Below are 17,279 nucleotides of genomic sequence, written 5' to 3' on the forward strand. Positions count from 1 at the left end.
TGGCTCCATATTCAGAAATGCTTGTATATGCCCTAATCATATCCTACCTAGACTACTGCAATATCCTTCTATGTGGCCATGCTTTATACACTCTCTCTTGCACCCATCCAATCTACTTCTCCCCCCTTATCTCTAAGTGTGTGTTCGGCAGATTTTTCCCCAGGATATATGGTACAAATTGAAGACTGAACCTCAAATTTCTGATGCGATCTTGCATGCCGCAGATCCACCTCCTGGATTTAGCCGTATTCATTAGGGCTAATCCACATGCAGACACCTGCCATGATTTCCAGGCTGTTTGCGCAGAAACTGAGCCAGGAATGATCACATCCTTTCTTTGCAAATCCACGTTCACATGAAAGCACGGATTCCCATTGAAAACAATGTTGGGTGGATTTTGTTTCAGAATACAAAAGGAAATCTGTGCTAAATATCTATGCCTCATGGGGAACAATTCCTTTCACTATGCCCTTTAAGACCTTTTTCCTGATAGAATCTTAAAATAAAAAAGTGGCATCCTGTACCCCTCAAACAAAACTGTTTGTTTTCAGTACTTCTAGGAGTGCAGTATTGGCGTATACTCTGGTGGGCCCAGGCTCTGATACCATAGTGGCCCCAAAGGACCAGGAGAAAAAAATGGAGCTGCCTATGGAGCCAATAACTTGCAACTAGGGTATACAGTGCATTCAGAAAGTCTGTCAACTGTTTGTTGAGGATTTGTACAAAAATTTAAATAAAATAAAGTTTCCCTCCATCATTCTGCACTATTCCCCCTAAATGGAATATGTCACCTTTCAAACATCCTTCAAAGTAGAGTAAGTGGTTTATAGTGTGACACTTAGTCCGGTTATGTCCTTTTTTTCTTTATGCTCACTTGCGGACCGCTAAAGACACAACGGTCGTGTGCATGAGGCCTAAGGTCCCGATCAGTGCTCCCACAAACCAGCAGTGAGAGGACTCCTGTGCTCACACACATAATGCAGAGGACTCGAGAGGAGTCTTCTCAATTAGTGTAGAATCACTGGGCTCGGCGCATGCCCAGTGACGACGATGAAGCTCCTGCCCTCAGTCTCCAGCAAATCGCACTGGCGCAGCCCTCAGGGGGTACTGCGTCTGCGCGAGACTTCGCTCGGCCGTCAGGGAAGGGGAGGAGAGGGATGAGACGCTGTGGGCGTTACTGGGCACACAAAGTGGAACATAACGCCCCTCTGGGCACCTTCAGGATTAATTAGCATAATTTATAAAAGTCGTTTTTCAGCAAAACTACTGGACGGATTACAGTATAGAACAGCAAAGCCGATTCAAGGTAATCTGTGGAGCATGACTGGTTTAAAATCTGAATTTGTGTTATGAGAGGTGACAGAGTCCCTTTAAAAAATGTAAAGATACAAGATTTCCCTGAACTTATTATTAATTTATCACACACACTTATATGGCGCTACTATATTCTGCAGCGCTTTACAGACATTAGCATCGGGCTGTCCCCAATGGGGCTCACTGGCCGCACTGACACGCATTGGAGTATTACTATATTATGGGGGTTACTGTACAGCACAGTACTGGCCGCACTGACACGCATTGGAGTATTACTATATTATGGGGCTTACTGTACAGCACAGTACTGGCCGCACTGACACACATTGGAGTATTACTATATTATGGGGGTTACTGTACTGCACAGTACTGGCCGCACTGACACACACATTGGAGTATTACTATATTATGGGGGTTACTGTACAGCACAGTACTGGCCGCACTGACACACATTGGAGTATTACTATATTATGGGGGTTACTGTACTGCACACTACCGGCCGCACTGACACACATTGGAGTATTACTATATTATGGGGGTTACTGTACTGCACAGTACTGGCGACACTGACACACATTGGAGTATTACTATATTATGGGGCTTACTGTACAGCACAGTACTGGCCGCACTGACACACATTGGAGTATTACTATATTATGGGGCTTACTGTACAGCACAGTACTGGCTGCACTGACACACATTGGAGTATTACTATATTATGGGGGTTACTGTACTGCACACTACCGGCCGCACTGACACACATTGGAGTATTACTATATTATGGGGGTTACTGTACTGCACAGTACTGGCCGCACTGACACACATTGGAGTATTACTATATTATGGGGGTTACTGTAGAGCACAGTACTGGCCGCACTGACACACACATTGGAGTATTACTATATTATGGGGGTTACTGTACTGCACAGTACTGGCCGCACTGACACACACATTGGAGTATTACTATATTATGGGGGTTACTGTACTGCACAGTACTGGCCGCACTGACACACATTGGAGTATTACTATATTATGGGGGTTACTGTAGAGCACAGTACTGGCCGCACTGACACACACATTGGAGTATTACTATATTATGGGGGTTACTGTACTGCACAGTACTGGCCGCACTGACACACATTGGAGTATTACTATATTATGGGGGTTACTGTACAGCACAGTACTGGCCGCACTGACACACATTGGAGTATTACTATATTATGGGGGTTACTGTACTGCACAGTACTGGCCGCACTGACACACATTGGAGTATTACTATATTATGGGGGTTACTGTACTGCACAGTACTGGCCGCACTGACACACATTGGAGTATTACTATATTATGGGGGTTACTGTACAGCACAGTACTGGCCGCACTGACACACATTGGAGTATTACTATATTATGGGGGTTACTGTACTGCACAGTACTGGCCGCACTGACACACATTGGAGTATTACTATATTATGGGGGTTACTGTACAGCACAGTACTGGCCGCACTGACACACATTGGAATATTACTATATTATGGGGGTTACTGTACAGCACAGTACTGGCCGCACTGACACACATTGGAGTATTACTATATTATGGGGGTTACTGTACAGCACAGTACTGGCCGCACTGACACACACTTTGGAGCATTACTATATTATGGGGGTTACTGTACAGCACAGTAGTGGCCGCACTGACACACATTGGAGTATTACTATATTATGGGGGTTACTGTACAGCACAGTACTGGCCGCACTGACACACACTTTGGAGCATTACTATATTATGGGGGTTACTGTACAGCACAGTACTGGCCGCACTGACACACATTGGAGTATTACTATATTATGGGGGTTACTGTACAGCACAGTACTGGCCGCACTGACACACTTTGGAGCATTACTATATTATGGGGGTTACTGTACAGCACAGTACTGGCCGCACTGACACACATTGGAGTATTACTATATTATGGGGGTTACTGTACAGCCCAGTACTGGCCGCACTGACACACATTGGAGTATTACTATATTATGGGGCTTACTGTACAGCACAGTACTGGCCGCACTGACACACATTGGAGTATTACTATATTATGGGGGTTACTGTACAGCACAGTACTGGCCGCACTGACACACATTGGAGTATTACTATATTATGGGGGTTACTGTACAGCCCAGTACTGGCCGCACTGACACACATTGGAGTATTACTATATTATGGGGGTTACTGTACTGCACAGTACTGGCCGCACTGACACACATTGGAGTATTACTATATTATGGGGGTTACTGTACAGCACAGTACTGGCCGCACTGACACACATTGGAGTATTACTATATTATGGGGGTTACTGTACTGCACAGTACTGGCCGCACTGACACACATTGGAGTATTACTATATTATGGGGGTTACTGTACTGCACAGTACTGGCCGCACTGACACACATTGGAGTATTACTATATTATGGGGGTTACTGTACTGCACAGTACTGGCCGCACTGACACACATTGGAGTATTACTATATTAGGCAGCCGATAGTAATCTACACATCAGCCGCGGGTCTGCTGAGTGATGACGTCATCCAGGAAGCAGTCATGTGACCGCCCTGAGTGTCGAACATGTCGGCTCCCGGGAGTAGAGAAGAGCGGCTTCTCCCGGCTCTGCACGGGCTCAGCCCCCGGTACCGGCCGTGGGACGGGCCGACGCTGCGGATCGCGCTCTTTGTGCATTGCTGGCTCCACGTTAGCGCCAGGTACAGTGTGAGGGGAGCGGGCAGCGTGCACGGTGGGATTTCCGGGGTCCCTGTCACAGCTCTCACTGAAGTCTGGTGGGCGCTTAACCCCTTCCTGATCAAGCCTGTTTGAGCCTTTAGGAGAAAACTTTTTTTTTCGTTTTATTTATTTTTATTACCGCATTATGAAAGTCCTTTTTTTTACGCTTCCGTGGACCATTGTGGGGTAGGTAGGAGTTATCCCACTAATATTTATCAGCAGCCTAGGTGACAAATGCCGGGCCCGAGTGTCCTTCAGAGCAGGGGCCCCAAGTCCATGGAGCAGCACTCTGCATGTCACATGCCAACATTTTTTACCTGTATAGTTAATAAATATTATCTGTGGGATAAACCCTAAGGGTCTGTTCACACGGTGGATTTTGGCGCTGTTGAATACGCCACGTACTCTCCCGCTGAAACCACGTTGGTTTCTGCCACGGTTGTTCATGTTGAACGCCAGCCGGTCACAGCTGCTTCAAAATGGCATGGTCACAGCTTTAAACTGCCAACCCCAACCGGCAAACCGCAATCGCGCCTCTTATTGCTTTCTGTGCGGCCCCTGCTGCAGTTTTTAGCGCACTGTCCGCACAAAAAGGAGTTGTCTCACTTCAGCAAATGGCATTTCTCCTGTAGAGAAAGTTCATACAAGGCACTTACTAATGTACTGTGACTGTCCATGTTGCTTCCTTTACTGGCTGGATTCATTTTTTTTCATCACATTACACACGGCTCCTCTGTATGGTTATGACCATCCTGCAATCCGCCAGTGGTGGTCGTAATCACACTCTATAGGAAAAAGTCCCAGCCTCTGTGGTGGCCCGGACTGTGGGACCGCACATACGCTGGTGCTTTTTCCGAAAGTGTGCAAACACGACCACCACTGATGGATTGCAAAGTGGTCGTAACCATGGAAACAAGCAGTATATAATGTGATAGAAAAAATAAATCCAGCCAGCAAAGCAAGCAATGTGGACAATCCCAATACATTAGTAAGTGCCTGGTATTAACTTTCTCAATGATCCGCAGCACTCCTTATAGTTCCAAACAGGGAGTGCGTTTATTCACCAAGTAACATCATAACAGAGCGACGTTTCAGGTGCTCAGAAAGTCAGAACTGCTTCAAAATGCGGAAATTCACATTTTTGTATAATAGTTTGTAAACGCTATAACTTTTGCGCAAACCAATAAATATACACTTATTGGATTTTTTTTTTTTTTAATCAAAGACATGTAGCACAATAAATTGTGACACAAACTTGTATAGAAATGTAATTATATTTGAACAATTTAACCAGAGAAAGTTAAAAATAACACAGACTCGCCTAGAAATAGCACGGACCTGAATACCTGGGATGGCGTTACCCCGACACGCGTTTCGGTGTACCTTCGTCAAGGGGACCCCTGACAAAGGTACGCCAAAATGTGCGTCGGGGTAACGCCATCCCAGGTATTCAGGTCCGTGCTATTTCTAGGCGAGTCTGTGTTATTTTCATCTAAATTTATGGTCTGTTACATATAGTCAGTATAGAACTTTGGTAGGTCTATATAGCAGCCACTGGCTGCATCTCTGTGTATAACATATGTGGAGTCACTACCTGCCACAGCTATATTATTTGGCAATTTTACTATGATGTTTTCATATTAGGACTCGCCTTCATCAACTTTTGTATATGTCAATGTGATATTATATATTTGGACTCTGGGATGGTGTTTTCTGCTCCCTTTTTTCCCCTTTTTATGGTATTTATTATCTATAGATTTTTTTGTAACTAATAAAGTATACTATTTTTCATTATTGGTCGTTTATGAGCTTTAGTTCTCTTGTTTATTGTATTATAGAAGTAGAGAAATTGAAACTTGGAAATTTTGCTAATTTTTCCCAAAAAATTGGCAAATTTGGTATTTTTTTATTATAAATAAAAGTGAATTTTTTTAACTCCATTTTACCAGTGTCATGAAGTACAATATGTGATGAAAAAACAATCTCAGAATGGCCTGGCTAAGTAAAAGCTTTTTAAAGTTATCACCACATAAAGTGACACTGGTCAGATTTGCAAAAAATGGCCTGGTCCTTAAGGTGAAATAAGGCTGTGTCCTGAAGGGGTTAAGAGATTGCCGTAATGAATTTAAATTATTATTATTATTTTATTTTTTTGAGAAGACCATTTATGTAGAGGACCATTTTTCACTACATAACTGCACATCCACTAAAGTAGAAAATTGTGTTTGTTCTTTGCTAGGACCTCCATGGTTGATGATTTGCTGCTGCCCTATGACGTCTCTGCTAAGCATGGTCCAAGCCGCAGCCATCGGGAGACCAGAAGCTGCCTCCCTCTTGCTCATGGAAATACGACCCATGAAACGTGGCCCAGTAATAATGGCACCGTGCACCCTGCGGCTACGACTAGAACGTTTATATCGGTCCTTACCGATGGCGTGACAAAGACTGTTTCCGGCCATATCACTTTTATAAATAACCCCTTGAGGACTATGTCCGTGCTGGAGCCTGGGGAGCCTGGGAGTTGTAGTAGACGCCTTACAGCAACCGTGGAAGAAACTGTGAAATATGGGAATTGCATCGTAGCCCAAAATGGAGGATTTTTTGATACTAACACTAGGCAGTGTCTGGGGAATGTTGTGAGTAATGGCAGATTGGTGCAGAATTCTGGAGGGGTCCAGAATGCACAGTTTGGCATCAAGGCGGATGGTACCATGGTTTTTGGGTGAGTACCTTTATTACCTACCTATATGTGACATCAATCAGCCATAAAGTGTAGCGAAAGCTTTAAGAGGGTCATAAATCCTTTCCATAGTGTAAAAGTGAGACTTTACGTGCAAACTCAAACAAGTCAACATATAGCTCGCTGCTGGCTGCCAGTGCATCTGGAATAGATGCCACCCATACTGTCCCATCACTGAAAGCACACAGGGCATGGAGGTCCAGCATTGTCACCAGTGGGCTGCACTATTCCAGAGCCCAGTGCAGGAGGCGCCATACAGCAGGGCCATAGGCATTCCACGTGCTATGTAGAGTGCCACAGTTTGACCTTCAGTTTCGATACCAAGTAAAATATCATCATACCCGATACAAAATCGATACTTTGGCCAAAATAATTATATATAAGGTCCATAAAATGCTTATTGAATTAACCCTCACATTAACTGTAAATTACATCACTCCCCTCCCTCCAGTCCCATGTAAATAACCTCCCTCCAGCCTTCTGTAACCTCCAGTCCCATGTAAATAACTAGAGATGAGCGAATTTCACATTATGAAATTCGTTAACGCTTCGTTTGGTGGTAAAGGCTGAATTGCGTTATGGATTCTGTTACCACTGACCATAACGCAATTCTATGTTGGAATGCATAACGGGATGCCTTTAGAGACATTCCGTTATTCATTCCATCATAATAGAAGTCTATGGGCTGCATAACGGATCCGTCCCGTTTCCGTTATGCAGAAGAGGACGGATCCGTTATGCACCCCATAGACTTCTATTATGATGGAATGAATAACGGAATGTCTCTAAAGGCATTCCATTATGCATTCTGTCATAGAATTGCGTTATGGTCCGTGGTAACGGAATCCATAACGCAGTTCTGTTTTTACCAGCAAAGCGTGAACGAATTTCAAAACATGAAATTCGCTCATCTCTATAAATAACCTCCCTCCAGTCCACTGTAACATCCAGTCCCATGTAAATAACCTCCCTTCAGTCTACTGTAACCTCCAGTCCCATGTTAACATCCCTCCAGTCTTCTGTAACGTCCAGTCCCATGTAAATAACCTTCTTCAAGTCTTCTATAATATCCAGTCCCATGTAAATAACTTCCCTCCAGTGTTCTGCAGCATCCAGTCCCATGTAAATAACATTACTCCCCTCCAGTCTTCTGTAACGTCCAGTCCCATATAAATAACCTCCTTCAAGTCTTCTATAATATCTAGTCCTATGTAAATAACTTCCCTCCAGTTTTCTGCAGCATCCAGTCCCATGTAAATAACATCACTCCCCTCCCTCCAGTCTTCTGTATCATCCAGTCCCATGTAAGTAACCTCCCTCCAGTCTTCTATATGCTTATGACTTGGATGTTGCTTGAGAAAATGTCATGTGCACAACAATAATATGCAAAGTGAATTTTCTCTGCAGTTGTAAGGTTGCACTTTTTTTGTATTATAACATGTGACATGCAAAATTTGATGTGGCCATGTAACCCTATTGGGGTCCCCAGAGATACTGGGGAGGGTCAGCTGTACATACAAACCATACTGGGTTCTCTCTCCCCTGTAGTGCGGGTTTTGTACACCGCAGCCCCTGTGTAGAAGGATTTCCAGGTTTCGCTCGTGTCTTGCAGATATCTGTCCGAGGAGGAGGTGCTGAGCCGGGAGAACCCCTTTGTGCAGCTGGTGAGCGGGGTCATGTGGCTGCTGCGCAATGGTGAAGTCTACATTGAACAGAGCAAGACTGTAGAATGTGACAAGACCCAGAATACGGGTAGGTGGGAACCCGTCTGACCAGGCGACTGTGCCTGCATGGGGTCACGGAGGATAGATTGCTGGCTTGTTCTGAGGCGAAGGCTCGGCTATGTTTGCTGTGTAAACCTGATGGAAGCTGTTGCTGTATGTATTTTCCAGGCTACTTTATTAGTTATGCATTCTTCCTTAGGTACTTTTGATTATTTTTTGAATGTGACCTCCGCCAGGACAGCTATTGGTCATGACCAGGACGGCCGACTGATTCTATTCCATGTGGATGGGCAGACCGGAAGCAGAGGGTAAGTCTTTAGGGTTGATAATATCATATACATAATAATTCGACCTTTAGTTCTTGTATAGTTTACAGTTGGTAGTCGGTATTAAAAGCATGTCATGTTTGCTTTTTTTAAATTTTATTAAGATTATCTTTGTATTACAACAACAAAAAATGTATTTCCTTTTACAAACATTTGTATACATTTTTGTTAACCTGTCCCTAATGTCCAAAAACACTTATTGTAATATAATTTCACAGGAAATACATACCACGTATTCCTTTTAAGTGCAGTGCTACAGTTATGCTATATCTTCACATTCCAGCAAGATAATGAATGAAACCTGAGGGGTTCCAATTAATTTTATAACCCACTTCCTTTCCTTATTCCCTTCTCCCTCCCTTCCCCCGGTTACGAAGGTTCCTCATTCCTTCTCCCTCCCTTTCCCCGGTTACGAAGGTTCCTCATCTACTGTTATGTAGCTATGCCTTGCTCCTTGGTATTTCACAAATCTGAGAAACTGATTTTTGATACGGCATTGTAACTTTATTCTGTAAAAGTGTAATGTTTTGACTGACTATCTAAATTGCCATGTGTTGCGGCATATTTGTTTTTGCAAATTGTTCATAGTGTTGTACAATAAAAATAATTTTACAACACAGGAAATACATAGTAACATAGTATATAAGGCCAAAAAAAGACATTTGTCCATCCAGTTCGGCCTGTTATCCTGCAAGTTGATCCAGAGGAAGGGAAAAAAACAAAAAACTGTGAGGTAGAAGCCAATTTTCCTCACTTAAGGGGGAAAAAAAATTCCTTCCCGACTCCAATCAGGCAATCAGAATAACTCCCTGGATCAACGATCCCTCACTAGTAGCTATGGCCTGTAATATTATTACACTCCAGAAATACATCCAGGCCCCTCTTGAATTCCTTTATTGTACTCACCATCACCACCTTCTCAGGCAGAGAGTTCCATAGTCTCACTGCTCTTACCGTAAAGAATCCTCTTCTATGTTTGTGTACAAACCTTCTTTCCTCCAGACGCAGAGGATGTCCCCTCGTCACAGTCCTGGGGATAATTAGATGATGGGAGAGATCTCTGCACTAACCCCTGATATATACATAGTAATTAGATCTCCCCTCAGTCGTCTTTTTTTCTAAGGGTCCATTCACACGTCCGCAAATGGGTCCGCATCTGTTACGCAGTTTTGAGGAACGGGTGCGGACCTATTCATTTTCTATGGAGACGGAATGGATGCGGACAGCACACATTGTGCTGTCTGCATCCGCATTTGTGGAGTGCGGCCTCAAACTTCGGGTCCGCAGCTCCGGAAAAGATAGAACATGTCCTATTCTTGTCCGCAGCTGCGGACAAGAATAGGCATTTCTATAGGGGTGCCGGGCAGTGAATGGAGCCTAAAGTGAATAACCCTAATGTTGATAAGCTTTCAGGGTACTGTAGTCCCCCCCCCCCCCCCCCATTCCAGTTATTACTTTAGTTGCCCTCCTCTGTACCCTCTCCAGCTCTGCTATGTCTGTCTGCCTTGTTGACAGGAGCCCAGAACTGTACACAGTACTCCGTGTGCTCTGACTAATGATTTTGTAAAGTGGTAGGACTATGCTCTCATCACGGGCATCTATGCCCCTTTTGATGCAACCCATTATCTTATTGGCCTTGGCAGCAGCTGCCTGACACTGGTTTTTACAGCTTCGTTTGCTGTCCACTAAAATTATGTCCCTACCAAAAAACTGATCCCCAGGAAAGGGACAAAGCGAGATAAAACTTAATATTTATTAAATATGCTTAAAATGCTAAACCGCCCTAGCCACGGATAAGTACCTTCAAAATCAAACAATAGAAGAGCCCTGTTTGGGCCAGAACAAACAAACACTGAATGATACCAGTATATAACTTTCACGGTGGGGAGTGGGGGAAACCCCCCACCGTATAATGGGAGCTGTTACTAGGCCAGACAACAATGAAGGGAGCAGGCCACTACCTACAGCCACCCTAATCCTGACCCTGATCTCCTGACAGCATGAGCAAACCCTGAAGGTGGGAGGGCTCATGCACTGGATCCTGCTGACCCCGACGGTCCCTGGCATACGGGTCAGGATTAGGAGACAACCGGTTCCTCAGGGACTCAGACGAACCGGAGTCTCCAGCTGCCTAGTAACAGTAGTAAACATATGCAGCATCTGGATCAGCAGGTAAGAACACCAGAAACACATCTGCCGCAGCGACCACGACTGGAACCTGCGCATAAGTATAGGTGCCCACACACCAAATAGGACACCGTACAAACACCACCACACACAGGTATCCAGCACTCCTGATACTGCCTGGACGCCATGCCGCAAGGAGCACGGCAGCACTGCATCCAGACTTATGGTTAACCCCCTCCGGGAAACCAGCCCCCTTTCGGAGGTATCAACATACAGGGTAACGTATAGCATACATGCAGGGACCAACAACAGCCCAGACATGTAACCACCAACAAAACGCTACACACACCCAGAACATAAACCCACACCACACATACAAGTGAGGGTGAAGGTACAAGGAGGGTACAAAAGGGAGGACAATTTATGTTCCATAAGGTGGCCCTCAAGGACTGGGCTGGAACACCCAGGCATGGAGCAAAGCTCCACCAAGCAAGGCTGTAGTACCACTGCACCCAGCCAGCAAGCCACAGGTTTATATCAAGCTTGCGGCTACACCCAGGAAACACCTTAATCCCCACTAGCCAGAAGATTAACCCCTTGCTCACCAAACAGCAGGGAGGCACACCTTAAAGGGGAAGTGCACGTGCAAACCACACGTTGCCAAACACAAATATGACTGTGACACTCCCACCCCTCAAAGCCCCCCCCCCAACAGAAAAGGGGAAGCTAGTGAGGAACCCACAAACAGGGATGGGGGAAGGGAAAAAAAAAGCTGCTGAATCGGTGTCGGCGCAAGAGAGTCTCCCCAGAACTGCTGCCAGCCCCTGGAGCAACACACAGGAACCAGGGCGCCAGCCACCAAACAGCCAGGAGAGACCGCACTGATCACTGCGTCCACACTCAGACACGGTTCACACCAAGTCGCTGCCAGCATGCATCCCCCTCCAGCATACACCAAAGCCAGTTCAACAAGGAATGCAGCCAGCTACCACAACAGAACCACTGAGACATGGACGAGGGGAGTCCCAAAATCAAGTGCTGGTTCACACCAACTGCAACCACTGTTACAGAGAACCGCACTGTTAACAGGATTCCCCTTTCACCCTCCCTCCTGAGGATCAGCATGTGCGCCAGAAAACGGCAGGCGACACATGCTGCGCCCTCTTCCAAAGGCAAAACAGAGATGTCTATATGGAACATACTGTCACAGTGGGGAGTGAGGGAAACCCCCCACCATACAATGAAAAGGGATAAAGGTGGCAACTAGGCCAGGACGCTGGGATCAGGTCACCTCCTAATTGCGTCCCTAATCCTCTCCCTAACTACTAACCGTATGAGCGGACCCTGATGGCGGGACGGCTCATACCCTGAATACCTAATATCCTGAGTCGCCCTGGAAAACCCTCACTTAGGAGCAGGGGAGAGTCAACCTGTTCATCCACAACACGGAGGAACAGGAGTCTCTAAAGGCCTAGAAGCAGGGAAAGGGAGATGACCATATGCAGCATCTGAATCGGCAGGTAAGAACACCAGAAACTCGCTTACCTGCCGCAGGGACCACGACTGGAACCCATGCATAAGTACAGGTGCCCATACACCAAATAGAACACCGTACAAACAACACCAAACACAGGTATCCAGCACTCCTGGTACTGCCTGGATCCCATGCCGCAAGGAGCACGGCAGCCCCAGGCAGCACTGCATCCAGACTTATGGTTAACCCCTCCGGGAAATTAGCCCCCTTTCGGAGGTATCAACATACAGGGTAACGTATAGCATACATGCAGGGACCAACACCAACAACAGCCCAGACATGTAACCAGTGCAGTTTCTAGGTAAAATTTCTCTCAGGGCGAGTGTCAAAAAAACTCCCCCCCCCCCCCCCCCCCGGTAACAGGCAGGCAGTGCTGACCTCACTCACTGTACGTCACGCAGTGCGTGAGGTACAGTGAGTGAGCGCCGCCGCCCGCACTGCCTGCCTGTGGGGGGACATTATTTTTAATAAGGATCACTATGGACATTATTTAGAATGGAGGCTGCTGTGGATGTCATTATAACTGTATAATGTCTGATAGGCCTAGTCCTGAGTTATATTACCCTGCCCTGTATAATAATGTACCCCGATACCCCTTAGTTATATTACTCCAGCGGGGTAATATAACTTAAGGCTACTTTCACACTAGCGTTCGTCGGTCCGCTCGTGAGCTCCGTTTGAAGGAGCTCACGAGCGGACCCGAACGCAGCCGTCCAGCCCTGATGCAGTCTGAATGGAGCGGATCCGCTCAGACTGCATCAGTCTGGCGGCGTTCAGCCTCCGCTCCGCTCGCCTCCGCACGGACAGGCGGACAGCTGAACGCTGCTTGCAGCGTTCGGGTGTCCGCCTGGCCGTGCGGATCCGTTCAGACTTACAATGTAAGTCAATGGGAACGGATCCGCTTGAAGATGTCACCAATTGACTCAATCTTCAAGCGGATCCGTCCCCCATTGACTTTACATTGAAAGTCTGAACGGATCCGCGCAGGCTACTTGCGCACTTGCGAATTTTTTTAAAGTTATTAATGCAGACGGATCCGTACTGAACGGAGCCTCCGTCTGCATTAATATGATCGGATCCGTTCAGAACGGATCCGCCCGAACGCTAGTGTGAAAGTAGCCTATGGGGTATCAGGGATGGGTACATTATTATACAGGGCATGGGCAGGGTAATATAACTCAGCTCAGGACTAGGCCTATCAGACATCATACAGTTATAATGAGTAATGACACCAACAGCAGCCTCCATTCTAAATAATGTCCATAGTGATCCTTATTAAACTTAATGTCCCCCACAGTGACAGTGGCCCCCATTTTCATGTCTCCCACAGTGGCCCCCCCATTGTAATTAATTCCCCCCATTGTAATTAATTCCCCCCCATTGTAATTAATGCCCCCCCCCCCCATTGTAATTAATGCCCCCCCAGACCATCACTCGCCTCACAGCAGGCATCAGCACTGCTCAGGGGCTCAGGGCGGGCGGTAACAGGCAGGCAGTGCGGCGCTCACTCAGTCACTGTATGTCACGCGCCTGCGCCGCCTAGTGGGAGGAGCAGGCGCGTGACGTCAGTAAGTCTGACCAGGGCCGGTGCAAGGATTTTTGCCGCCCTAGGCAAGATAAAAATTGGCACCCCCGCCCCCCCCCCCTTATCAGATCCGGAATTGCGGACCCGGATCCGCAATTCCGAACCTGAAAAAAAATAGTACATGTCCTATTCTTGTCCCCAATAACGGACAAGAATAGGCATATTCTCTTAGTGCCGGCAATGTGCGGTCCGCAAAATGTAGTATTAATAACTAAACAATTAAATAATACACATATTGCATTGTCTACTTACCACCAGGACAATTAGATGATCTGGTCTCTGGCTGCAGTCTGGCTCTGCGGACTCCCTTGTCACTCTCTCTCCCCCCCCTCCCTTGTCACTCTCTCCCCCCCCCCTCCCTTGTCACTCTCTTCCCCCCCCCCCCCCCCTTGTCACTCTCTTCCCCCCCCCCCCCTCCCTTGTCACTCTCTTCCCCCCCCCCCCTCCCTTGTCACTCTCTTCCCCCCCCCCTCCCTTGTCACTCTCTTCTTCCCCCCCCCTCCCTTGTCACTCTCTTCTTCCCCCCCCCCTCCCTTGTCACTCTCTTCTTCCCCCCCCCCCTTGTCACTCTCTCCCCCCCCCCTCCCTTGTCACTCTTCCCCCCCCCTCCCTTGTCACTCTCTTCTTCCCCCCCCCCCTTGTCACTCTCTTCTCACCCCCCCCCCTTGTCACTCTCTTCCCCCCCCCCTCCCTTGTCACTCTCTTCCCCCCCCCCCTCCCTTGTCACTCTCTTCTCCCCCCCCCTCCCTTGTCACTCTCTTCTCCCCCCCCCCCTTGTCACTCTCTTCTCCCCCCCCCTCCCTTGTCACTCTCATTCTACTACACCCCCCCCTCCCTTGTCACTCTCATTCTACTACTACTCCCCCCCCCTCCCTTGTCACTCTCATTCTACTACTCCCCCCCCCCCTCCCTTGTCACTAGTCTCATTCTACTCCCCCCCCCCCTCCCTTGTCACTAGTCTCATTCTACTCCCCCCCCCCCTCCCTTGTCACTAGTCTCATTCTACTCCCCCCCCCCCCCTCCCTTGTCACTAGTCTCATTCTACTCCCCCCCCCCCCCTCCCTTGTCACTAGTCTCATTCTACTCCCCCCCTCCCTTGTCACTAGTCTCATTCTACTCCCCCCCCCCCCCCCCCCCCCTCACTCTCATTTCCTCCCCCTTGTCACCTCTAATGTAGCGTGGCCGAGCTCTGTTCGCTCCGCGGTACAGGAGCTTTTGTTTCCTGTACCCGGCTGACAGGAAGTGCTCACTTAGTGTGCACTTCCTTTCAGTCCGGCCGGGTACAAGAAACAAATGCTCCTGTACCCCGGGCCAGACCGAACAGAGCTCGGCCACGCTACACTAACAACTCAGCAGTCTGCAGCGCAGGCAGGCTGCGCAGCACTGAGCCGGCCGCTCAGGAGGCTCAGCATGAGGGGCGCCGCCGGCCGGCCGCCCGATCATTTACCTTCATGACGACTTTTTTTTTTTTTTTTTTTACCTCAACGGGCGCCCCCTGCTGCTGACAGCGCCCCGGGCGGCCGCCCGTCCCGCCCGCCCCTAGAAACGGCCCTGCATGTAACAACCAACAATACGCTACACACACCCAGAACATAAACCCACACCACACATACAAGTGAGGGTGAAGGTACAAGGAGGGTACAAAAGGGAGGACAATTTATGTTCTATAAGGTGGCCCTCAAGGACTGGGCTGGAACACCCAGGCATGGAGCAAAGCTCCAACACCAAGCAAGGCTGTAGTACCACTGCACCTAGCCAGCAATCCACAGGTTTATATCAAGCTTGCGGCCACACCCAGGAAACACCTTAATCCCCACTAGCCAGAAGATTAACCCCTTGCTTACTAAACAGCAGGGAGGCACACCTTAAAGGGGAAGTGCACATGCAAACCATACGTTGCCCCTGGCAACCAGTCTGCACGGCAACAGCGCCACTGTCAAACACCAATATGACCGTGACAATAACACCATAAAATAAGGAACGCTCTCAAAGTGGGCTTCCAAGCAGTGGGTTCCCCAGATTAATGTAGAATACAGGATCAAGTGGACTGAAGTACCATTCAGAGGAGGTGCCAATCATGCAGCTTCAGCGTAGATAGGAGTCAGGGTGTACTAGGGACACTGTATCAGGGAAAGGTATCCGGACGGGGTCGCCCCTTGCAGGGCAAGCACTGTGAATAGATGGGTAGGTTGACACTAGTCCCCGCCCCTCAGATAGGGTGTACTAGGGACATATATTCCTGACTCCTATCTACGCTATAGCTGCATAATTGGCACCTCCTCTGAATAGTACTTCAGTCCACTTGATCCTGCATTCTACATCAATCTGGGGAACCCGCTGCTTGGAAGCCTACTTAAGGCCTCCTGCACACAACAGTATTTTTTTGCGGTCCACAAAAAGGGGCTCCGTGATCCGTGTCCGTTTTTGTTTCTGTGTGTCCTCCTTTATTTTTGGAGGATCACCAGACATGAAGAAAAGTTAAAAAAAAATCTAAGTCAAGTTTGCCATGCAAATGATAGGAAAAAAACGGACGCAGATGACAATCTTGTGTGCCTCCGTGTTTTTTCACGGACCCATTGACTTGAATGGGTCAGCGAACCGTTGTCCGTGAAAAAAATAGGACAGGTCGTATTTTTTTCATGGACTGGAAACGCGGATCACGGACGCGGATGACAAACGGTGCATTAGCCGAGTTTTCAACGGACCCATTGAAAGTCAGTGGGTCCGCAGAAAATCACAGAAAACGGAACAACGGACACGGGGCACAACAACGGTCGTGTGCATGAGGCCTAACTGGGATAATTTACCAACATCTACAGCCATTGATGGGCGAGAGCGTTCCTTATTTTATGGTGTTATATACTTGTATCATTCAGTGTTTGTTCTGGCCCAAACAGGGCTCTTCTATTGTTTGATTTTGAGGGTACTTATCCGTGGCTAGCGCGGTTTTGCATTTTAAGCATATTTAATAAATGTTACGTTTTATCTCCCTTTGTCCCTTTCCTGGGGATCAGTTTTTTTTGTATTTTAAATTTTGGGAGGCATTGGTGAAGCAATTCAATGTACGCTTGGCCCATTGTTGTGCTGTTATAGTCTCTCCTTCCATTTTTCCCCTAATTCCATTACCTTGCCCCGGTCTCTAGCTGCACTAGCTTCC

General features: G+C 47.5%; 1 protein-coding gene across 1 annotated transcript in view; it reads left to right on the plus strand.

The window, feature by feature from the left end:
- Nucleotides 1–3,922: 3,922 nt before the first annotated feature.
- The window catches only part of NAGPA (N-acetylglucosamine-1-phosphodiester alpha-N-acetylglucosaminidase), a 37,738-nt gene continuing 24,381 nt past the window's right edge, over nucleotides 3,923–17,279 (plus strand). Inside the window, exons 1-4 of the mRNA XM_044273517.1 lie at nucleotides 3,923–4,067; nucleotides 6,326–6,808; nucleotides 8,439–8,578; nucleotides 8,750–8,858. Of these exons, the coding sequence (XP_044129452.1) occupies nucleotides 3,934–4,067; nucleotides 6,326–6,808; nucleotides 8,439–8,578; nucleotides 8,750–8,858 (866 nt within the window). The 5' untranslated portion in view covers nucleotides 3,923–3,933. The remainder of the gene's footprint in view (nucleotides 4,068–6,325; nucleotides 6,809–8,438; nucleotides 8,579–8,749; nucleotides 8,859–17,279) is intronic.

This window comes from Bufo gargarizans, unplaced genomic scaffold (genome assembly GCF_014858855.1).
Source record: "Bufo gargarizans isolate SCDJY-AF-19 unplaced genomic scaffold, ASM1485885v1 fragScaff_scaffold_703_pilon:::fragment_4:::debris, whole genome shotgun sequence".
Lineage (NCBI taxonomy): Eukaryota > Metazoa > Chordata > Amphibia > Anura > Bufonidae > Bufo > Bufo gargarizans.